The sequence below is a fragment of the Spinacia oleracea genome, chromosome 5 (genome assembly GCF_020520425.1).
Source record: "Spinacia oleracea cultivar Varoflay chromosome 5, BTI_SOV_V1, whole genome shotgun sequence".
NCBI lineage: Eukaryota > Viridiplantae > Streptophyta > Magnoliopsida > Caryophyllales > Amaranthaceae > Spinacia > Spinacia oleracea.
Window position 1 is genome coordinate 120,985,602 of NC_079491.1, and position 24,891 is coordinate 121,010,492.

The 24,891-nt window shown below is 37.6% G+C and overlaps 1 protein-coding gene and 1 long non-coding RNA gene across 3 annotated transcripts; both read right to left on the reverse strand.

Annotated features, from left to right (window-relative positions):
- Positions 1 to 12,115: 12,115 nt before the first annotated feature.
- On the reverse strand, positions 12,116 to 12,766 carry LOC110791691 (protein FAR1-RELATED SEQUENCE 5-like). The gene is made up of 2 exons (XM_021996455.2): positions 12,754 to 12,766; positions 12,116 to 12,708 (listed from the first exon to the last, which is right to left on the reverse strand). The coding sequence occupies exons 1-2, from the start codon at positions 12,764 to 12,766 to the stop codon at positions 12,116 to 12,118; spliced, it is 606 nt and encodes a 201-aa protein (XP_021852147.2).
- Positions 12,767 to 21,131: 8,365 nt separating this feature from the next.
- On the reverse strand, positions 21,132 to 24,691 carry LOC130461863 (uncharacterized). 2 transcript variants are annotated; one of them, XR_008921810.1, is made up of 5 exons: positions 24,539 to 24,683; positions 23,533 to 23,884; positions 22,481 to 22,545; positions 21,567 to 21,656; positions 21,132 to 21,330 (listed from the first exon to the last, which is right to left on the reverse strand). It is a non-coding gene; the product is annotated as an uncharacterized lncRNA (long non-coding RNA). The 2 variants fall into 2 exon arrangements; XR_008921811.1 differs by having other exon boundaries at positions 21,133 to 21,330; positions 23,533 to 23,772; positions 24,539 to 24,691.
- Between the last annotated feature and the right edge of the window lie 200 nt (positions 24,692 to 24,891).

Sequence of the window (24,891 nt, forward strand, 5' to 3'; positions counted from 1 at the left end):
TTTACCACCCGATCCGTCACCCGTTTATTTTAAATATATTATTTATATTTATATTTAAACATAAAACGTGTTGATAAATCCATTACTTATTAAAGTTAGTGCTTATTTTATTTTATTTAGATATAAGTTATGCGTAGTAAGAAATAATTATATGTTTTGGAGATAAATGTAGGATATAATTTTTTTTTTCTTTTGGTTAATTATTATGCATATTATTAGGTGGTGATTTTTTTAATGGTTTACCATTTTCACCCGAATATCACCCGATCCACTCGGTTCACCCGCGGGTGATGGATGGACGGAATGCGGGTGATGAGTAAAGCGGGTGACGGATGGACTGGGTGGAGCGGATGGATGCGGGTGATGGATGCGGGTGATGCTCCACCCGATCCAAATCTCACCCATTTCCATCCCTAGGTAAGAGTTGTCATCCTTATTATGTCCAGAGGTGTTTCTCGGTTTCAGAGTTCAACTGATCAAATAAACAGATAATCATAGCCTATGATTCAACTGAGCACGACCATGCATTTTACAGTTTCTAGCTCTCCGAGTGGCCTTGTACAACTTTCACCATCTCGTCCCGATTTATGGGAGGACAATTCCAATCTTGCGATCTTGAGATTAGACTTCGTTTGATAGGTGATTACCTGAGCGTTGCCTTTATAGCCTCCTTTTACGGTGCTACGTTTGACAACGTCAAAGTAAGCAGTTCTCAAACAAGTAATCTCAAATCACTCAGGTATTGAGGATTAGTTTCTAATAATTTTAATGAAATTTACTTATGACAGATTTTCATCTCTTACAGTAAAGTTTCATAGGTCTGTCCGATACTAGTCTTCCCAAAGTAAGTATCTATGCAAATGATTATGACATTGCCATGTCCACATAGTTCAAGAAACAGAACTACTAGTCATCTTGCATTCTAGTCGTCTACCGTTTTCTATGTGTCCATCTTTATAGAAAACTCCGACCAAGGACCATTTTCAACTTTTGACATTCAAGTTCACTTGATAGACATTTCTTAGTCACAGGACTGGTCCTGACAGTCTATTTTGAATATTTCGTCAAATTGAAGGGACACATCATTTAATAAACCACAAATTAAATGGACAATGAATTCTATTCATTTATTGTGAATGATTAACCTAATGTTTTACAAACTATTAAACTCTAAAACTTTAAAACATTAAACAAGGACATCAAAGCCATTCTCCAATATGCTTGATTCCCATAGCTGCAGTGTGCGAGTTGTGCTTCGCCTGCGGCAGAGGTTTATTCAATGGATCTGAGATGTTGTCATCAATTCCAATCTTGCTTATCTCCACTTCTTTTTTTTCAACGAATTCTCGTAGAAGGTGAATTCTACGAAGTACATGCTTGACTCTTTGGTGGTGTCTAGGCTCCTTTGCCTGTGCAATAGCTCCGTTATTATCACAATATAGGGCTATTGGTCCTTTAATGGAGGGGACTACACCAAGTTCACCTATGAACTTCCTTAGCCATATAGCTTCCTTTGCTGCTTCATGTGCAGCAATGTACTCCACTTCAGTTGTAGAATCCGCAATGGTGCTTTGCTTAGCACTTTTCCAGCTTACTGCACCTCTGTTGAGGCAGAAGACAAACCCAGACCGTGATCTGAAATCATCCTTGTCGGTTTGGAAACTTGCGTCCGTATAGCCTTTAACAATTAATTCATCATCTCCACCATAGACCAGGAAGTCATCTTTGTGCCTTTTCAGGTACTTCAGAATATTCTTGGTAGCAGTCCAATGTGCCTCTCCTGGGTCTGACTGGTATCTGCTCGTAGCACTGAGTGCATACGCAACATCCGGGCGTGTACATATCATAGCATACATTATTGAACCAATCAATGATGCATATGGAATCCCACTCATTCGTCTACGCTCATCAAGTGTTTTTGGGCACTGAGTCTTGCTTAGAGTCATTCCATGAGACATGGGTAGGTAGCCTCGCTTGGAGTCTGCCATCTTGAACCTTTCAAGCACCTTATTGATATAAGTCCTTTGACTAAGTCCAATCATCTTTTTAGATCTATCTTTGTAAATCTTGATGCCCAATATGTACTGTGCTTCTCCTAGATCCTTCATCGAAAAACATTTCCCAAGCCAAATCTTGACAGAGTTCAACATAGGAATGTCATTTCCGATAAGTAATATGTCGTCGACATATAATACTAGAAAATCAATTTTGCTCCACTGACCTTCTTGTATACACAAGATTCGTCTGCGTTCTTGATGAAACTAAAGTCACTGACTGCTTCATCAAAACGTATATTCTAGCTCCTTGATGCCTGCTTCAATCCGTAGATTGATTTCTTTAGCTTGCATACCTTTTTAGCATTCTTTGGATCCTCAAAACCCTCAGGCTGTGTCATAAACACAGTTTCTGTTAAAACGCAGTTTAAGAAAGCGGTTTTGACATCCATCTGCCATATTTCGTAATCGTAATATGCAGTGATTGCTAACATTATCCGAATAGACTTTAGCATTGCATCTGGTGAAAAGGTTTCATCGTAATCCACACCGTGGACTTACCTGTAACCTTTTGCAACCAATTTAGCTTTGAAAACTTTAAGTTTCCCATCCTTGTCCTTTTTCAGTTTGAAAACCCATTTGCTTCCTATGGCTTGGTAGCCATCTGGCAAATCGACCAAATCCCAAACTTGATTTTCTGACATGGAGTCTAATTCAGATTGCATGGCTTCTTGCCATTTCTTGGAGCTAGAGCTCGTCATAGCTTGTTTGTAAGTCGCAGGTTCATCACTTTCAAGTAATAGAACGTCATAGCTCTCGTTCGTCAAAATACCTAAGTATCTTTCCGGTTGAGATCTATATCTTTGCGATCTACGCGGGGTTACATCTCTAGATGGTCCATGATTCTCACCGGATACTTCTAAAGATCTCTGAGTTTCATCTTGAATGTCATCTTGAGCATTCTCTAGAGTTTGTTGTTCGACTCGAATTTCTTCGAGGTCTACTTTTCTCCCACTTGTCATTTTGGAAATGTGATCCTTTTCCAAAAAGATACCATCTCGAGCAATAAACACCTTGTTCTCAGATGTATTGTAGAAGTAATACCCCTTTGTTTCCTTTGGATAGCCCACAAGGATACATTTGTCAGATTTTGGATGAAGTTTGTCTGAAATTAATCGTTTGACGTATACTTCACATCCCCAAATCTTAAGAAAAGACACTTTTGGAGGCTTTCCAAACCATAACTCATATGGAGTCTTTTCAACAGCTTTAGACAGAGCTCTATTTATAGTGAGTACAGCTGTATTTAGTGCATGTCCCCAAAATTCTATTGGAAGTTCGGCCTGACCCATCATTGATCTAACCATGTCTAGCAAGGTTCTGTTCCTCCGTTCCGACACACCGTTCCATTGTGGTGTTCCAGGAGGAGTCAATTCTGATAGAATTACACATTCTTTCAGATGGTCATCAAATTCATAGCTCAGATATTCACCGCCTCTATCAGACCGCAATGCCTTAATCTTCTTGCCTAATTGATTCTCTACGTCACTCTGAAATTCCTTGAATTTGTCAAAGGATTCAGACTTATGCTTCATTAGGTAGACATAACCATATCTACTGAAGTCATAAGTGAAAGTGATAAAGTAGCTGAAACCACCTCTAGCATTTGTACTCATTGGTCCACATACATCTGTATGGATTAAACCCAATAGTTCAGTTGCTCTTTCTCCAACTTTAGAGAAAGGTTGCTTTGTCATTTTGCCAAGTAAACATGATTCGCACTTACCATAATCCTCTAAGTCAAATGGTTCTAGAATTCCTTCCTTTTGAAGTCTTTCCATGCGTTTCAAGTTAATATGGCCTAATCGACAATGCCACAGATAGATGAGATCTGAATCATCCTTTTGGCCTTTTTGGTATTTATGTTATAAACTTATTTGTCGTGATCTAATAAATAAAGTCCATTGACTAATCTAGCAGATCCATAAAACATCTCTTTAAAATAAAACGAACAACTATTGTCTTTTATTAAAAAGGAAAATCCCTTAGCATCTAAGCAAGAAACAGAAATGATGTTTTTAGTAAGACTTGGAACATGGAAACATTCTTCCAGTTCCAAAACTAGCCCAGAGGGCAATGACAAATAATAAGTTCCTACAGCTAATGCAACAATCCTTGTTCCATTTCCCACTCGTAGGTCGACTTCACCCTTGCTTAACCTTCTACTTCTTCTTAGTCCCTGTGGATTGGAACATAACTGTGAGCCACAACCTGTATCTAATACCCAAGAAGTTGAATTAGCAAGTATGCAGTCTATAACGAAAATACCTGAAGATGGAACGACTGTTCCGTTCTTCTGATCTTCCTTTAGCTTCAAGCAATCTCTATTATTATGCCCCTTCTTCTTGCAATAGAAGCATTCAGATCCAGAAGTGGGTTGTCTCACCTTCTTCTTTTCAGATTTGGTGCCGCCTTGTTGCTTAGTCTGGCTGGCCTTGTTGCCACCTTCCTTAGCATTCCTCTTCTTTCCAGATTTCTTGAACTTGACCCCACGCACCATAAGCACATCTTGCTTATCACTTTTGAGCGTCTTTTCAGCGGTCTTCAGCATACCGTGAAGCTCAGTGAGCGTTTTGTCCAGACTATTCATACTGTAGTTCAGCTTGAACTGATCATACCCGCTATGAAGAGAATGGAGGATGGTGTCTACAACCATTTCCCGAGAGAACTGTTGGTCCAGCCGACTCATATTCTCAATGAGTCCAATCATTTTGAGAACATGTGGACTTACGGGCTCGCCTTTCTTCAGCTTGGTCTCAAGAATTTGCCTATGGGTCTCGAACCTTTCGACTCGATCCAGATCTTGAAACATGTTCTTTAACTCACTGATGATCGTGAAAGCATCTGAGTTGATGAACGTTTTCTGCAGATCTGCACCCATGGTTGCAAGCATTAGACATTTCACATCCTTGTTGGCATCAATCCAACGATTGAGGGTTGCCTGAGTGACCCCTTCGCTTGCGGCTTCGGGCATCACCTCTTCCAGGACATACTCCTTTCCTTCCTGCATAAGAACTATTTGCAAGTTCCTTTGCCAGGCAAGGAAGTTTTTCCCGTTCAACTTCTCCTTTTTGAGAATTGATCGAATGTTGAATGAATTGTTGTTTGCCATAGTTAAAACTACAATTGAAAAAGAATAAACAAATAAATAATCATTCACAGTTTCTCTTAATAAACTTAAATTCTAGCATACATGCATAATTTAATGTTCATTAAGCATTTTATTCAAGTTATGTGTTCCGGCAGGCGTGAATAAAATGATTCCAAGACCCTAAAAACCATTGAAGAATTAAGCACATTATTTATTTTGACTCAATTCTAAAATCTTTTAGGTAAGCAAAAGCCTTTTGCTAATAGTCTAGAAACTACTCTTGGTTGATAGGTACGTCTAAGAACTTATGAGGTAAACTATCGATTTTGCCACGACATAAAAGGACTCCTTACTTATATCGTTGAGTTTCATTAAAACTAACATGTACTCACAATTATTTGTGTACCTTACCCCTTGAGGATCAATAAGTAACACCTCGTTGAGCGTAAAACTATTACTAGATTGATGTAAAGGTTATCCAAGTAAGCGTTATTTTGGCATGGCACCTTTTAACTCAATTTTTAAACTTTGGAACTTAAGGCTCTTACTATGTTGGTTAGATTTTAAGTGAACTAAAATCCTTAATCATGCAACATAATCAAGCCAAAATCTCATGCATATTTAAGACATATTTAAAAGCAATAAATAACTTAAAGCATGCATAAGATAAATGTGATCTAGTATGGCCCGACTTCATCTTGAAGCTTCAACTTCAAAGTCCGTCTTGAAAATGGGTTGGAAACTCCGTCTTGAATTTCACCGTGGGAGGCGCCATTTTCTTCAAATAGGATCAGCTATAATTAAACTAATTACAACTATTTGATGGTACGCAGACCATATTTGAATTGAAAAAACAAACTTTGGTGCATTAGACCAATTACATTCAAATTAATGGTACGCAGACCATATTTTCTATCCTATTTGGGCCATACTAGTCACTTCATAACCTGCAAAACAGTACATATACAATATATACCATTCACCCATTCATTATCATGAATGGCCCACATAGCTGGTTAGTAAAACACATTGTATGCATCACATAAATATTTGCAGCAATTAATCAAGGGCACCAATAATCTACCAATTATTCAGTCCTTATTAATTCTAATCAAGTTGTTTAACCTTAAAGGATTTGTAGACCTAATCAAGAGTTTATGACTAAAATTGCTCCCACTTAAACCAATAACTTTATATGCTTTACTAATTTTAAACATAAAAATGTATTTCTAGTCTAACCGGAAACATATACAAGTTTAATTCAAATTTAAAGCTCATATAAAACTTATAATCGAATCCATTTATTTAATTTATTTTTCAATTGAATTAAATAAATTTAAATTAATTCAAGGTTTAATTTTAGTAAAATAATTAGTATAAATTAAAATTTATAATAATTATAATATTCAAAATTAAAATCCGAGAAAAAAATTTAAATTAATTAATTTTAAAATTAATTAAAATTATTTCCGAACTGAAAATTCAAATTAAAATTCAAACCGACTCAATCGTAACACGACGAGGCACTTGGGCTTGCGCCCAAGCCCCATTGAGTGCACGACTGATCGCGGGGCCATGGCATAATGCAGCAGCTACTACACGCAAGGGATGCACCGCTCGCTAGGCGCGAGCAATCTCTCGTGGCGAGGCAGCGCTCGTTGGTGCGCGGAGCAGTGCTCGCTGGGCGACCTAGCTTGCGCTCTCCCGCGCGCGCGCCTCGACTTGTGCCATGCCCCATCGCCCACCGCCCATGTACACAGCACACACGCCCAGGCAGCGCCTCGCCCGCGCGCCATGCTTGGTTGCTCGCTGCATTTGTACCGCACGGGCGACGAGCTCCCTTGCTCGTCGTCGCGTGCCCGCATTATACAACACCCCTTAAGGGTAACACGTAGCTTCCATTGCTTTGTGCGTGCAACATTTATGGGCGTTTTTCAAAAAAAAATTTAAAATTTTTAAGTCAAAATTAATGACAAATTAATAAAACATATTAATTTCATAATTTTAGGGTGAAAAAATCGAAAATTTATTAATCAATTAATTTCCGATTAACATGGATTCAAATCTAGGTCATAAAAATTTAAAATTTAACATAAATTAACAATTTTTTATGGTGGTTTTTAATCATGGATACCTAATTAAATTATTAATTAATTATGAAAATCAAATCAATTCTAAATTATTCGAATTTCAACAAATTAATCATAATTACAAATTAGATTGTATAATTAACAAGTCTAGGCATTCAAAGTTGTTAAACATATACTGTAGGTCATTCAAAACTCAATATTTATCAACAAGAATCGCAAATATTCAATTTAACATCTCAAATTTACAAACTTTTGCGTTCGAAAAACTAAAACCTCCGAAAAGTCATAGTTAAGCTTCGAATTTGGGAATTCTGCGTTTGGCCGAAAAATAGTCTTTTTGTCAAAATTTTAGAATTCCTTTTACATGCGGAATTGACACAAAAATCACTCGATTTGGATGAGTAACGAATAAACTGGCAAAAAACTGCGTACATATAATTAAAAAAACGCAATTTGCAATTAATTAACAATTACGAAAATTAATCACCCCTTTTAATTCTTTGCAAATTTGTAAAATTTAACCATGTCATGCAATTTAGATTATGTAAATAATAAGAGGCTCGTGATACCACTGTTAGGTTATGATACATATGAAAAACATAAATCATGCGGAAAAACCTTAATGTCAGGAAACATATTATTTACACATAATCAGTTAGCATAATTTAGGTGCATACACTTTGTAGCGTGCCCTCCCTAGCTGCGCCCGAACCGAACAAGAACAAGTCTTTAGGACTCCAAGTGTCGTCCCTCCGTAGATAGTCCACAACACGTCCGGATCCGCCTTAAGATTGACCAACTAGAATCGCTCTCAAGGTACTATAATTTTCGGCTATTTATGGGCAAGAATGTGACTGATTTTTCTGCTCAAAAATCACTGCTTTAATTGTATGAATACTTGTTGAAAAACTCGTGTATAAATTTATGACCCTAGGCATATATTTATAGAACCATGGAAAGGATTTCGAATCCTGTTAGAATACTAATTAATTAATTAGAATCCTTTTAGAACTCTAAATAATTAATTTAATCTTTTAGGATTAGGATTTAATCAATGCACGAATTCCGATAGCTTTGGGATTCGTATAGCACGCACACGAGCAACGCATGAGCACCGCGCGCCCATGCGCATGCCTCGCGGCCCACGCTGAGCGCACGGCGCCTTGGCCCATGCTTCGAAGCCCATTCGTTTGGTCCGTGCGCGCGCGCCAAGCCTTGGCTGGGCCTGGCCTTGCGCTGGGCCTGGTCGAGGCCTTGGCGTGTTTGTTTGATGCGTGCGGCTTGCTGGGCGACGACCTGGCTTCGTGCTGGGCCTTCCTCTAGCAAGCCTCGTCCGATGCTAATTCGTACGATACGCTTCCGATTAATTTTCCCGATTCCGGAATTCATTTCCGATACGAACAATATTTAACATTTCCGATTCCGGAATTAATTTCCGTTTCGAACAAATATTTAATATTTCCGTTTCCGGAATTATTTTCCGATTCCGATAATATTTCCGATTCTGACAATATTTCCGTTTCCGGCAATATTTCCATTTCCGATAATATTTTCCGATACGTACCATGTTTCCGTTTCCGGCAACATCTACGCCTTGGATAATATTTATATTTCCGATACGATCCATATTTTTGTTTCCGGCAATATCATCGTTTCCGGAGTAAATATTTACTTGCCTTTGACGATCTCAGCTCCCACTGAAACCAAGATCCTTCGATTTCGAATATCCATAGATGGAGTATTTAATGCCATTAAATACTTGATCCGTTTACGTCCTATTTGTGTGACCCTACGGGTCCAGTCAAGAGTAAGCCGTGGATTAATATCATTAATTCCACTTGAATTGAAGCGGCCTCTAGCTAGGCATTCAGCTCACTTGATCTCACTGAATTATTAACTTGTTAATTAATACTGAACCGCATTTATTAGACTTAACATTAAATGCATACTTGGACCAAGGGCATTTTTTTCTTCAAGAATGATGTTCAAAACTTATTAAATTTTTAAATATGAATGAAGGCATTTTGTTATTGGCTTCTTGATCAATATGAAGAAAATTCTTCAACACTGTACTTACCGCGTGGGAGCACAATCCGATTGGAGGTGGATGATGTACACATTGTGTACGATCTTCATATGGGTGGTTGGAGAATCATTGAGTCCAAGTTTGACACTGATACCGAGGAATACAAAAATTTTCTCACAACATGGAGGAACACCTGGAATATCAGAACTGGAGCCCCTAGTGTTTCAAAGATAATCAAGCGATACACAACAGATGTTCAATTCAAAGGTTGTGAACCGCATGATAACTTCATCACTTACTTCTTAGTGGTTGCGGTGAATATGTTCATGAAGTCCAGTCAAAGTACTCAAGCAAACTACAAATTTCTGCTATCCATGATGCATCGTAATGAGATCAACAATTTGGATTGGTGTGAATATGTGCTATCGAGTTTGGATGCTACAGTGGAAGACTGGAAAAAGAATAAGACAGGATTTTTCAAAGGATCGACCAATGCCTTTCTTACAGGTATTCAACATTTAACCAATAATGTTCAATACTTTGTAATTTAATGTTGGAAAAATTGCATTAAATAATCCAACCTTTCGACGATTTTTCGTTAATAATCCAACTTTTGGATTATTATTTAATAATCCAACCTTTGTACCCCATTAAATTTTATTGAACCCAAATGACCGGAAACCGGCTAATAAGGTTAACTTTCTGATTTTTTGTTTTTACCCTCCTTCTTGCTCCTTCCTTCCGCCTTCATAGCCTTCTTCCCCGTTCTTCCTCTTTTATTTACCTGTACAGGATTTTTTGTTCTTTCCTCCCTTCCTGCCTGAAGCTACTTCTCAAAAGAATACGTCTTCAACTACAGATAATCAGACCCTTGAGGGCTTCTCCTCACTATAGTTAGTATAATTTTATACTGTATTGAAAAAGAATTTTAGTAAACTTGTTGATTTTGGGCTTAATGAATCAATTATTGATAGGAAATTCTTGACTTTTAGAAACAATCATACAGGTCTAAGATTTTGCTAAGAATCTTAATGTATGCCAAGATTAGTCTTTGTATTGATTTTGAAGACCAAGATTGGTCTTGTTAATTTAAACAGACTAATGAATGAAGGGAAGGAGAATATGCAAGGTGGATATTGCGGGTGGTGACAAAAGGTATAACGAAGGCAAGTGGATTCCGGTGGAAGAGATGGGTAGTGGCGACAGAGATGATGGTTGTTGCGAAGGTGTCACGAAGGAGAGAGAAGTATATGATGAGGGTGAAATGCGGAAGGAATGAGGAGGAAAAGGATAGCGTAAAGGAAAGGATAGAAGGCGGGGATGTGCAAAAGGTGGTGTCTGGTCGCCGGTTGGGAGGTGGTGGTGGTTTTTCGACGGCAGTTCCGTGGTGTTGGTGATTTGAAGCCCAAATGAAAGGAATAAAAAGGAGGAAGAAAGAAAAAAATAAGAAACTATAACTTATTAAAAATAAATTATAACGAATGGTTGCATGACATGTGTATTAATTACCTGTTGTATCAGGTTGATGACCGGTTAGGTGCAATAAAAGTTAATGGGATACAAAGGTTGAATTATTAGATAATAATCCAAAGGTTGGATTAATAACGGATAACCGTTGAAAAGTTGGATTATTTAAAGTAATTTAACTTTTAATGCATCATGTTCAATTGTTTTTATGTTCAATGATTGCATGTTAGTTTTCATACTTTTTTAATTCAATGTTCATTACCTGATATTCAACTTTTAATGCATCATGTTCAATTGTTTTATGTTCAAACATTCCATGTTATGTTTCATACTCATGTGCAACTTTTAATTCAATATATATGTTCAACTTTTAATGCATCATGCTCAATTGTTTAATGTTCAATGATTCCATGTTATGTTTCATACTTTTAATTCAATATGTTCAAATTTTAATGCATCATGTGCAACTTTTAATACAACATGTTCAACTTTAAATACATCATGCTCAGTATACAGTCATGTCTAATTTAACTCATTGTCATTACCAGAAACAAATATTCAATTTTTAACTAGTCATGTTCAAATCTTTTTTACAATTAATACGTTTTTTAATTTTAATGCATAGCTATTCTACTTCGACCGCGTCATGAAGAAAAGGGTAGAACAACCAAGAACGTTTCCCCTAATATCAACTTGGACAAAGAAAATGGTCAAAGATAGAATTATAGAAGAAAGGAAAGGGTATGGGCTTGGCCGTATTCTTGACAGAATACTATTGTCGGGACAGGAAGTGCCTCAAGAAAACGTGCCTCATAATGTGCAAGGAGAAGCTGTGCAAGGAGAACCTGTGCAACAACCTGTGCAAGGAGAAGCACATAATGTTCAACAACAAGAAAACCCGAAGGTAAATATTGGATGTCAAACTCGATAAATATTGGATGTTCATATTTGAAATATTTACATGATTATTTTTTACAGGATTTCATGATGGACTTCATTATGTTAATGAACAATTTAGGTGCTAACTTGTCTATGTTGAGCACAAAACTGCAAAGGGCTCAAGAGCTTGATCTGTCATTATAGTTTGGGGTATTCCACCACCCATTGATCGCAAAAAAGATTTAAACAACCAAATAAAAGAAGGAATACGCTCATTAACCAGGAACCCCAAACCAAAAACAACATTATTGCAATGATGATTCATTCCAACAAATGGTGCACATATCATATCATACCGATTTGTCCGGTATGTCGTATCAAACACCAATAAATCGCCAAAATATTCATAATCCCTTTTCATCCTTCCATCCCTCCAAAAGAAACTAATTAAATGTCCATGTTCATCTAACTCAAAATCGTAATAAAAATCACTCTCGGAAGATTGTCTTTAAGCAAAGTACCTAATTAACTGATTACAGTCTTTACCATCAAGTTTCATTGCCTTTTCAGCAGCCAAAGCATGGTATGCATCAGCAGTAATAAACCCTAAATTAGGAGATCCTCCGACTTCTTTTCTCATTGCACGAAGCAGATCAGACACTCTACAACCACTGGCTTTCATTGCACTAAGATACTTGAGCTGCTCCCCTGTAATATCTCTTTGAGACCTAAGCAAGTATCTCTTGTTAGCGGGAATCATATGATGATTGTGAGTCATGTTATGCCTCGCAACAGCCCAAACACCATCCTTGGTAATAGAAAACTGAGTAAAAGCAGTACAACCTGTACGCATTTCAGACCTCTCATACTTCCTCAATGTTTCCTTCTTAACATCTTCAAAGCCAGAATTAGAACAAAGAAATCTGCGCATAATCCACAAACCAGTTCTACGACTAGTCCTAATTAATCCCTTACAAATACTGAAACCCTTCCTAAATGCATAATCATTATACATTTCATAAGCTTCATCATCACTCCTAACTTCTTTTAACATTAATTCTGATGCAGATGCTTCTTCGACCACTACTACTTCTTTAGACACTGTCAAAAATAAAGGGTAAAGATGATGTTCAATTTAAAATGTACAATGTTCATACATTAAAACAAAATGTTCATAATAACAAACATCAATACATGTGTTGTAATAAAAACGTAATAACCACAACAAAATATTCACAAAAGTGAATAACAAAAATCATGTTCATAATATAAGTGAAATATGCACTAGTAGAAAAACGTTTAATTGCATCGCCGCATTTGCGTCGCCATTCTGAACATCTGACGCAAATGACAAATTTTAGCATAAAATTTAGTCATTTGCGTCGCAGCTTTGTTAATTTGCGAGGCAAATAACTCTAGGATGCTCCCAGATCATGTGCGTCACAGATTAACAAAGCTGCGACGCAATTTACTCAATCAAGTGCGTCGCAGTTTTACTAATCTGCGACGCAAATGACTCTGGGAGTATCATAGAGTCATTTGCCTCGCAGATTAACAAAGCTGCGACGCAGATGTGTTAGAATTAATTTTTTTTTTTTTTCAAATTCGCGCTCACTTAATATTTTCAAGCATTCACTATTCTGACTTAGGTTGCTCGAAACCACTGCTTCACTGCCGTCAAACCAACATTGCTACTCCCAAAGGAAACCCACCAAATTTTTTGTTCCCACCCACCGGCAGCTTCACCGGCTTCGACGCTCTTCTGTCCTTGCTTCACTGCTGTCTCTGCCTTGCATTGGCTGTCCTTCCTGCTTCACCCTCGCTCCTCACTGAGCTGCTTCACCCTCGCGTCGGCCTGCTCCCTGTTTAGAGCCGCCGCCCACGACAGTCGTCCACGGCACGACAGCCTCCCACGTCGCCGCCCACTCCGCCGCCCTTCCTCACTTTCTTCTCTCCTCTCTTAGGTATTGAATTTTAATTTAGATATTTAGTTGAATTTTAATTGTGAATTTTAATTTTAATTTTAATTGTGGATATTATGATTGAATTTTAATTATGCATTCTAATTGAATTATAATTGTTGATATTATTTGTTGAATTTTAATTGGGTACATTTTAGGATTTAGGTTTTGTTGAATTTTAATTGTAGTTTTTGATGAATTGGAATAGGTTATTATAATGGTTGGTTTTGTTGAATTTTAATTGTTTATTACATTTAAGTTTTGTTGAATTAAAAGTTATGAAATGTAGTTTTGGGTTTGTGTAGGTTTATGAGATGGTTTGTGTAGGTTATGAAATGAATTTAGGTTATGAAATGAATTTAGGTGATGTATGAATTCATGTTTTGGGTTTGCTACAAAATTTGGTTTGTGAATGATGTGAAATGAATTGTACGTTATGGGAGCTTGTTATTAGTTATGGTAGGTTTAGTTGGAAGCTAAAGCCATGAATTTATAATGATATGAATAGCCTAGTTTATATTCTAACCTTTGACAAAATTTGGTCATATTTTTTTATCTTTAGTGGTTGAAAATGGATCGGAGTTGGATGTATGGTAGTAAACGATTTTCTACAAGGTTCTTACAAGGGATTCAAGAGCTCATAAAGGTTGCCTTGAAACATCAATCAGGACATGAATCAAGTTTAATTATGTGTCCTTGTTGTGATTGCAATAATTCAAGGGGGTATCGGGATATTGATGATATTGTTGATCACATACTTCGTCGCGGTTTTAAGAGTAACTACACGACATGGACATGGCATGGTGAGAGCATAGATCATTGGGCAAGTTCTAGTATGCAGAGCTCGAGTCAGCATAATCATTGTGATAATGGTGATGAAAATGAAATTGAGGATGATATTGGTGTTGAAAGTGAGGAAGAAGAGGAGAAAGATAGGATAGATGATATGATGCATGATGTGGAAGACCATCATTTCGTTGAGCGTCCCCGTATGTATGATAGTATAATCAAAGCTTCCGCAACACCGTTATATCCTGGTTCTACACAAACTGTACTTGGTGCCGTCATCGAATATTTCAACTTAAAGGTGGAAAACGGTTGGACCAACAAGAGTTTTTCACAGTTTTTGGAGGCCACGTCCGGTAATCTTCCTGAAGGAAACAAACTTCCAAGGTCTAACTATGAGGCCCAGAAGCTTAAGTGTCCTTTGGGTATGGATTATGAGAAGATACACGCGTGTCCAAATGATTGCGTGTTGTATCAAAAGCAGTATGCAAATCTGCATGAGTGTCCAAGATGCGGATTGTCCCGTTACAAGATCGTGGAGAATGATGCAACATCAACTAAGAAGAAACCTTCTCCAGCTAAGGTGCTTTGATATCTTCCAATTATACCAAGATTTAAGCGCCTTTTCTCAGGAGAGAAAACTGCAAAACTCTTGAGGTGGCATGCCGAAGGGAGGAAGAAAGATGGGTTAATGAGGCATCCTGCTGATTCTCCACAATGGAGGAACATTGATCGAAAGTACAAGGTCTTTAGGGAAGAAGTTCGGAATCTCAAGCTTGGTCTTTGCACGGATGGAATGAACCCATTTGGGACACTTAGTACCCAATATAACACTTGGCCGGTTCTTCTCACCATATACAATTTGCCTCCTTGGTTATGCATGAAGCGTAGATACATCATGTTGTCGCTCTTAATCTCTGGGCCTAAACAACCCGGAAATGACATAGATGTGTATCGAGAGCCACTCATTGAAGATTTGAAATTGTTGTTGGATGAAGGGGTGTTGATGTTTGATGCATACACCAAAACCAATTTCACTTTACATTCCATGATTTTTTGTGCGATAAATGATTTCCCGGCTTATGGAAATTTGTCAGGGTATTCTGTAAAGGGAAAGAAGTCATGTCCAGTTTGTCATGATTATTTGGTCTCGAGGCGCCTAAAATTTTGTGGGAAAGATGTGTACATGGATTGCCGGATGTATCTTCCCGAAGATCACCCCTTTCGAAAAGAGAAGGAAGCTTTTAATGGAAAAGTGGAGATGAGAGAAGCTCCTGCCCCCTTATGTGCGTGTGAGGTTTATGAACGGGTTAAAGACATTGAGACAGAGTTTTGTAAGCCTTATAAAGGTCAGCCAAGTGGTGGTTACAAGAAGAGGTCTACCTTTTGGGATCTCCCATATTGGAGAGATTTGGAAGTTAGGTATTGTTTGGATGTAATGCATATTGAGAAAAATGTTTGTGATGCCATTGTTGGGACATTGTTTAATATGCAAGGAAAAACGAAGGATGGGCCTAAAGTTAGACAAGATATGTCTGCTATGGGTCGCTCCGAGTTGGAACCTCAAGAAAGGGGAAAACGCTGGTACCTTCCCCCAGCTTGCTTCACCTTGTCTAAATAGGAGAAAGCTAGCTTTTGTGAGTCTTTGCATGGCTTAAAGGTCCCTATTGGTTACTCTTCAAATTTTCGTAGACTTGTGTCCATGTCTGACTTGAAATTAGTTGGAATGAAATCTCATGATTGTCACGTGTTGATGCAACAATTGCTGCCGGTTGCAATTCGAGGGATATTGGCGCCACAAGTGAGGTATACCATTACAAGATTGTGTTTCTTTTTCAACACAATTTGTAGCAAGGTGATCAATCCAACAATACTGGATGATTTGCAGGCCGATGTACTTGAGACCATGTGTCGGTTTGAAAAGTATTTTCCGCCATCATTCTTTGACATGATGCCTCATTTGATTATTCATCTTGTTCGTGAAATCAAGCTTTGTGGGCCAGTTTGTATGAGGTACATGTATCCCCTTGAACGGGAAATGGGTACCTTGAAAGATAGAGTGATGAATCCGGCCAAACCTGAAGCTAGTATTGTCCAACGAACCATCGCGGAGGAAGTTGCTGCATAGGTTTCTCAATATATGGCACGTTTGAAAGAAGTCGGAGTACCAAAGTCTAGACATGATGGGAGACTTGGGGGGTCAAGGTACAATTGGCAGGAAAAGGATATCAATCGGTTCTGAAATGATGTGTAAGGTTGAGCTGTTTGTGGTGCAAAATCTTAGTGAAGTCCATCCATACGTGGCTGAGCACATGAACTTTCTTAGAGAGAAATATCCTTCAAAAAATGGTCCTCAACTGATAAAAGAGCATAATCTTTCGTTCCTCACATGGTTCAAGAGTCGAGTGATGGATCAATTTTCCGACACGCCTAATGAGGTATCTGACATGGTGAGATGGTTGGCATATGGTCCTAAATGTCAAGTCATCTCTTATGAGGGGTACGACATCAATGGCTATTCTTTTTACACGAAGCGACAAGATGACAAAACGACGATGCAAAATAGTGGTGTTACGGCAATATGTTTGTCTTCGGAGTATGCTAGTGTAAAAGATAGGACACTTGTAGATAAGACGAACTCTTATTATGGAGTCATTGAAGAAATATTAGAGTTGGAATATAAGTATTTTAAGATTCCTCTATTCCGGTGCAAGTGGGTTGATATTAGTCGCGGTGCCAAAAAGGATGAACATGGGTGCCTGACACTTGTAAACTTTAGTCGAGTTGGGCATCTTGCAGATCCTTTAATATTAGCATCACAGGCAAAACAAATCTTTTACATGGTTGACCCTGTCGATCGTAGTTGGTCAGTTGTTCTGGAAGGCAAAAGAAGAATACTTGGCGTTGAGGATGTAGATGATGAAGAAGAATATGATGAGCAGTTTAATGAGATTCCACCTTCCTCCTGGCATATCCCTCAAATAATTGACGATGTTGACATGAGTTATAAGCGCCGAGATCATGATGAAGGATTTTATGTTGAAAAAGAGAAATAGTGAGATAGGTACTATTTTGGCAACTCTTTTTCTCACCAAGTTAATTTGTAGATTAGTTAAAACTTGGGTTCGAAAACTTCATTTTTGCCTAAATATGTACTATAACGACCCAATTAGCCTTGAATGTGGAATAATAGATTAGTCCGAGTCTTAGAAAGTTATAACTATGCATATGAGACATGTAATAAGTTTGAAAACATTCCTTAAGTTGTTTAGTTAAAAGTTGGGTTCGAAAACGTCATTTTTGCCTAAATATGTACTATAACGACCCAATTAGCCTTAAATGTGGAATAATAGATTAGTACGAGTCTTAGAAAGTTATAAATATGCATATGAGACATGTAATAAGTTTGAAAACATTCCTTAAGTTGTTTAGTTAAAAGTTGGGTTCGAAAACGTCATTTTTGCCTAAATATGTACTATATGTTAAGTTATGATACATATGAAAAACATAAATCATGCGGAAAAACCTTAATGCCAGGAAACATATTATTTACACATAATCAGCTAGCATAATTTAGATGCATACACTTTGTAGCGTGCCCTCCCTAGCTGCGCCCGAACCGAACAAGAACAAGTCTTTAGGACTACAAGTGTCGTCCCTCCGTAGATAGTCCACAGCACGTCCGGATCCGCCTTAAGATTGACCAACTAGAATCGCCATTAAGGTACTATAATTTTTGGCTAAATGGGCAAGTAATATGGCTGATTTTTCTGCTCAAAAATCACAGCTTTTATTGTATGAATACTTGTTAAAAACTCGTGTATAAATTTATGACCCTAGGCATATATTTATAGAACCATGGAAAGGATTTCGAATCCTGTTAGAATACTAATTAATTAATTAGAATCCCTTTAGAACTCTAAATAATTAATTTAATCTTTTAGGATTAGGATTTAATCAATGCACGAATTCTAATAGCTCTAGGATTCGTATAGCACGCACACGAGCACCGCACGAGCACCGCACAGCCCGCGCGCATGCCTCGCGGCCCACGCGAGCTGCACGACGCCGAGGCCCATCTCGCAGCCCATTCGCTGATCCATGCTCGCGCGCCAAGCCTTGGCTGGGCCTGGCCTTGCGCTGGGCTTGGTCGAGGCCTTGGCGTGTTTGTTTGATGCGTGTGGCATGCTGGGCGACGGCCTAGCTTCGTGCTGGGCCTTCGTCTTGCAAGCCTCGTCCGATGCTAATTCGTACGATACGCTTCCGATTAAATTCCCGATTCCGGAATTCATTTCCGATACGAACAATATTTAACATTTCCGATTCCGGAATAAATTTCCGTTTCGAACAAATATTTAATATTTTCGTTTCCGGAATTATTTTCCGATTCCTATAATATTTTCGATTCTGACAATATTTCCGTTTCCGGCAATATTTCTGATTCCGGTAATATTTCCATTTCCGATAATATTTTCCGATACGTACCATGTTTCCGTTTCCGGCAACATCTACGACTTGGATAATATTTATATTTCCGATACGATCCATATTTCCGTTTCCGACAATATCATCGTTTCCGGAGTATTCATTTACTTGCCTTTGACGATCTCAGCTCCCACTGAAACCAAGATCCGTCGATTCTGAATATCCATAGATGGAGTATTTAATGCCATTAAACGTGATCCGTTTACGTACTATTTGTGTGACCCTACGGGTTCAGTCAAGAGTAAGCTGTGGATTAATATCATTAATTCCACTTGAACTGAAGCGGCCTCTAGCTAGGCATTCAGCTCACTTGATCTCACTGAATTATTAACTTGTTAATTAATACTGAACCGCATTTATTAGACTTATCAATAAATGCATACTTGGACCAAGGGAATTATTTCCTTCAGTCTCCCACTTGTCCTTATGGACAAGTGTGCATTTCCTAATTCCTTTGTCGCTCGATGCTTGCTCTTGAACATAAGGTAAGAGTTGTCATCCTTATTATGTCCAGAGGTGTTTCTTGGTTTCAGAGTTCAACTGATCAAATAAACAGATAATCATAGCCTATGATTCATCTGAGCACGGCCATGCATTTTACAGTTTCTAGCTCTCCGAGTGGCCTTGTGCAACTTTCAGCATCTCATCCCGATTTATGGGAGGACAATCCCAATCTCGAGATCTTGAGATTAGACTTCGTTTGATAGGTGATTACCTGAGCGTTGCCTTTATAGCCTCCTTTTACGGTGCGACGGTTGACAACGTCAAAGTAAGCAGTTCTCAAACAAGTAATCTCAAATCACTCAGGTATTGAGGATTAGTGTCTAATAATTTTAATGAAATTTACTTATGACAGATTTTCATCTCTTACAGTAAAGTTTCATAGGACTGTCCGATACTAGTCTTCCCGAAGTAAGTATCTATGCAAATGATTACGACATTTCCATGTCCACATAGTTCAAGAAACAGAACTACTAGTCATCTTGCATTCTAGTCGTCTAACGTTTTCTATGCGTCCATCTTTATAGAAAACTCCGACCAGGGACCATTTTCAACTTTTGACATTCAAGTTCACTTGATAGACATTTCTTAGTTACAGGACTGGTCCTAACAGTCTATCTTGAATATATCGTCAAATTGAAGGGACTCATCATTTAATACTAAACCAAGATTAAATGGAATATGAAAATACATTTCATATATGATAAATGTTCAACCCCAATGTTTTACAACCATGGGTCTCAAACCCATCTTTAAAATAATTAATGGAATTCAAAGCTATGCTTGATTTCCAGTGCCACAATGTGAGTGTTAATTCTCACTTGTTGCATAGGTTTAGTTATCATGCTTTGCCAATCTTAATATCCTTTTCATCGATTGTTTTTCGAGATAGATGATAAGATCTTTTGAGTATGTTTATTTTGTGATCTAGTCTTTTCTTGCTTTATTAATGGTTCTACGCATTTTGCAATGAAGAACCATCAAGTCAGCAGACATGTGATTCACCCAAGTTCAATGAACAACTCATTAACATAAACAACTCTGTTTTATTGCTTCTTAGGCAATAAGTACTTTTACTTCAACTGTTTAGGTTGCTAGTGATGCTTTGTTTGGATTTACGTATCCAAATAGTTCACAAATATGTGGAAGACTTTTCAGCTGTATCTCAGAACATAGAAATTAATATTTAATTTCCCACGCAATAACTCATGGTCTCCAATCCATGTTGCCATTTCAAAACACGATGCTCTCACTACTACAGAAATACCATTTAACAACGCTTGTTTTTGCATTTAACAGCGCTTCTAAGAGCGCTGTTAATCGCTCCGCTGTTAAAAGAAAAAGGCACATTTAACAGCGCTTGCTAGAAGCGCTGTCAAAGGTCCCTTTAGGATAATTCAAATTATTATTTTACAGCACATTAGAAGCGCTATTAAAGGTATGCTGTCAAAACTTTAACCGCCAACTTTTAAATTATTTTGTAATAGCGGATATCCTAGAAGCGCTGTTAAAGTGATTTTTATCATTTTTAAAAATATTTTTTTTTGGTTATGCCATATATTTCATTTTATGATACCACAAAACTATACCAGGTTCATAATAACACCATGTGAATAATATAGTGGTTAAACATTAATTTCAAACCTCCAATAATTTTTTTTTTTTGCAATTGTCATTATAATATAACTGATTACATAAATATGTTCTAAAATCAGACCACGACATTAAACTATGCAAAACACATTAATTAATAGAGTTGTACGGAGTATATTTTTGATTCCTTCAATGCAATCTGTCTACGATATATTTGTTGAACAACATAGCGCACCCAATGAGTTCTTGCTTCTGAAGTGAGATGAAATTGTTGTATGACATGTGTCTGATTTATTGGATTCCAACACATAAACAGAAGAGTCTTCACTGGCTGAGATAATGTGTTTCCCATCTGATGTAAATGATGCAGAGATCTGACTTCTTGCATTTCGAAGACCTGATAACAGAAAATAACATAACAGAAATTAGGACAGAAATAAAATTCACTGAGCAACTTTGTACAAATAAAACTGCATAATGTTCAACAACTTTCGGGAATTTGAATTTGCAAAACTTCCTGGAAATGTGATTTGTAACATGCAACCAAACAACTATTATACTTTCAATACTGATTAAGTGAAGATGACTCAGAAGAAGCCTCAAACAGAATTAACTCAGAGATGAGTAACCAACCTTTATATTTACATATTACATTAACCCCAGTATCCGGACCTGGGAATCAGCAATAGTAACCATGAACTTGCTTGGGTCACCAGGGGAAAACTAGGTCAATTATACACAAATCAAAATCAACATTACGAAACACTAGGTAGATAACATAGGAGTTGAACAGAAAAAGGCAAAAGATACTAAATTCTAGATAACCACCTGAAAACCAGGTACTCTTCTTATAGACGCCTTCTTCTTACCATATAACGATATTTGATCAGTCAATTTCAGTCGATTATCTAAATTAAGTTAGATATATTATTATTTATTATTGTAATTGTAAACATAAATAAAGAGTCTTTTGGAGGTTCTTTTGGGTTAACTAGGTCCATTTTGAGTTATTTGCAAGCATATAGAAATCATCACAGACTGCATCAATATCATCACTTCCGTTTATGATCCAACACAAGCACCCTAGAAGATACACATAATAATAGAGGACATACGATCTGTTACTCTTAATTTTGATTATATTTTGTGTAGGAAAGTGCGTCGTTCTTTATTAATTCAGCCCCATAGCCTAGCTACAACCGCAATACTTTAGCCCTTTTGTTGTTTGTTACGTTGTCAAAACAAAAAATTAAGTCAGATTTAAAACATAACTAAACAACAAGAGCTGCCTGCATTTCACCAGGAAATATAAATAAGAGCTGGCTGTAAATTATAGGCAACCTTTTCTAACTAACTGAAGCTCCATTTCTCTTAGTTACGTTCATTTTTAGTTCTTTCCATTAAATTTTACATCCTTTAGGTCTGATGCATCACCGTATCTTTATATGCATTTAGACTGATCAATTAAATGTTAGGCAGAAGAGGTTATAAATCACGGCAGCAAATATGTAAGGATGTATACTAAACAAACAATGAAGAGGAAGTACCTTCATGAAGATTGCATCACCAGAAGGAATCAATTTGAACATGTCTCCACCCACATGAGTCACACCTACACTTACAACAAGAAAGTATCACTTTTTCACCCTTAAAAACAAACCAACACTTGAATATCGATACAAACATAAAACATCATTGTTGAGGCCTGAGGGAGATAAAGTGTAAATCTACTCTGTTAAATTTCACAGTGCAATATATAAGTGAGAAAAATGAAGAAGCTACTGCAAGCTTGGGTTATTGTTGCTGTGGCAGAACTGCCATTGCATCTGAACCTCCTCACTGATTACTATTGGGTTATAGTTGTCTTTTGTGTCAGCATAAAGAAGCTACTGCCAGCTTGAAAAAGAAAGTAACTTCTTTATGCTAACAGAAGAAACTATAAGGGGTGGGTGTAGGGGGGGGGGGGGAATCTCACTAGTCCCTCTGCAACATGGCAAAGCCAACCTATAAGGCTCTTGTTAGAAGAACATAACTAAGTTAACTTCCTGATCTGTCTAAACATGGAGTACTAAGTAACTCAAATTACTATGTACTAAGTTAACTTCCTGATCCGTCTAAACATGGAGTACTAAGTAGCTCTTGCAACCCTTTTCTTTGTATGTAAACTGGTTGTTTCATTCTTCGTACTTCATTTGGGTCGTTCACTCAGATATTTTTGTAAGTAGGACATTGTTGTTTCCAGAGTTGGGGGAGGTTCTTTAGCTGCATCCATTGGCCAAGTTGTGTGTATTAATCTCAGCTCCTCTAACTGTGAAAGATAGAGCAGTTACCAGTTGTGCGGCTCGATTTAGTTGATGCAGTCTATATACATGTTTCATGTCAAAGCACTAATCGTCAATTCCCAAAAAACGAATCAAGGGAAAATTTTGGAAAACGAACCATAATCTGGTGCAACTAATATCAATAAGCTCACATACATTACAAACACAAATCAAGTATATTTCTCACAAAAGGTATAAAAAGGCAAGCTAAGGGAAGAATATTAGTCTATAGTTCAATACTTTGTACTAATCAAAGGAAACATTTTAGAGTACTTCACCTGAAATACAACTAGAATGACGGCCCAGGAAGGTGATTTCGTATATTTTGCATACTGCTCGAATGCAAACTGTACAACAATACCAACCAAGTAAGGAGCTAGAGAAGCTGATGCTGCAGGACCAGTCCACGGCCAAACAAAACCATTGTCACCATTGGAATAATAAGACTAAGCTGTCTAAGCATCAAAATAGCAACTGAAGATATACGACTCCCCATCTGAGTGGTTAGCTTTCCACAACTGCTGGCAACAGGAACACTTTTAGCGGGGCTACGCAGAGAGTGAATAAGGAAAAGAAAAATTGCGACACCACAGTAGAAGAGAGCCTCTGTGAAAAATAGTATGAGAAAATCTGCATTGAAGGGATGAAGAGAACTTAATAGTGTACCAGACAAACATAAAGAGAAACTTTGACTGATTATGCAACACTGGAAATTTGGATGGAGCACTAATGGAGCGGTGCTGATAGTTTCAGGACAAGTGAATACTATGAATAGATAAGAGAAGTTACTTATGAGCTTCCATAATTAACTTGGATATAATTATCCCAATTCCTAACCCCTAACGACCTAATTGACCATTCAGGTGCAAAACCTTGCATATCAATTAGTATATTCAGACTAGTGCAACGAAATAAGAAGAAATGACTAGAATTAGAGTTTTCATTACAAATTCGGGCTTCAAAATTTAAACCCTTGCCCAACAAATTGAAACCCCAAACCCTAGTTTTTATCAACGAATCAAAGAAACAATGTAGATAAAAAGGAGGAGAGGGAAAACGACCTCGCCCTGGGAAATTATGCGACGGCATTCGCGAAGAACGACGGGAGTGAGGAAAACCAAAACCTAAAACCCATAATTAAAACAATCGTAATTGAATTCAAACCCCCTTCCCAACAAAACCAATTCAAGAAAATTAATTAACTATAATCGCACACTTAAAACGCAAAATTAAAAACAACCCAAACATAAATTAGCAAAATTCATTGAACTCTATGGAGTATACCTTCCAATTCGATTATTCAATCTTGCCGTGAGAAGGGAAGCGCCGCCAGGCGAAGGGAAACACCGCGTGAAGGAAATCTCCGCCGTGGGTTTCGCCGCTCCGGTTGTGATCGATTGAGATTTGAGAGTATTGACAGTATAAGGGTTTTGCAGGGAATAAACGAGGGAGGAAGAAAGCGGTTGTTTTATGTTTTGAGAGTGTGTTAGGTTTTTTTTCGTATATTATTTGACAGCGTTGGTTGTTGGAGCGTTGTTATACATCTGCAAATATGACAGGGCATATCGAGTAAGCGTTGTAATATGAGCATTTATGATAGCGCGTTTATTATAAGCGCTGTAATATATTATATTTGA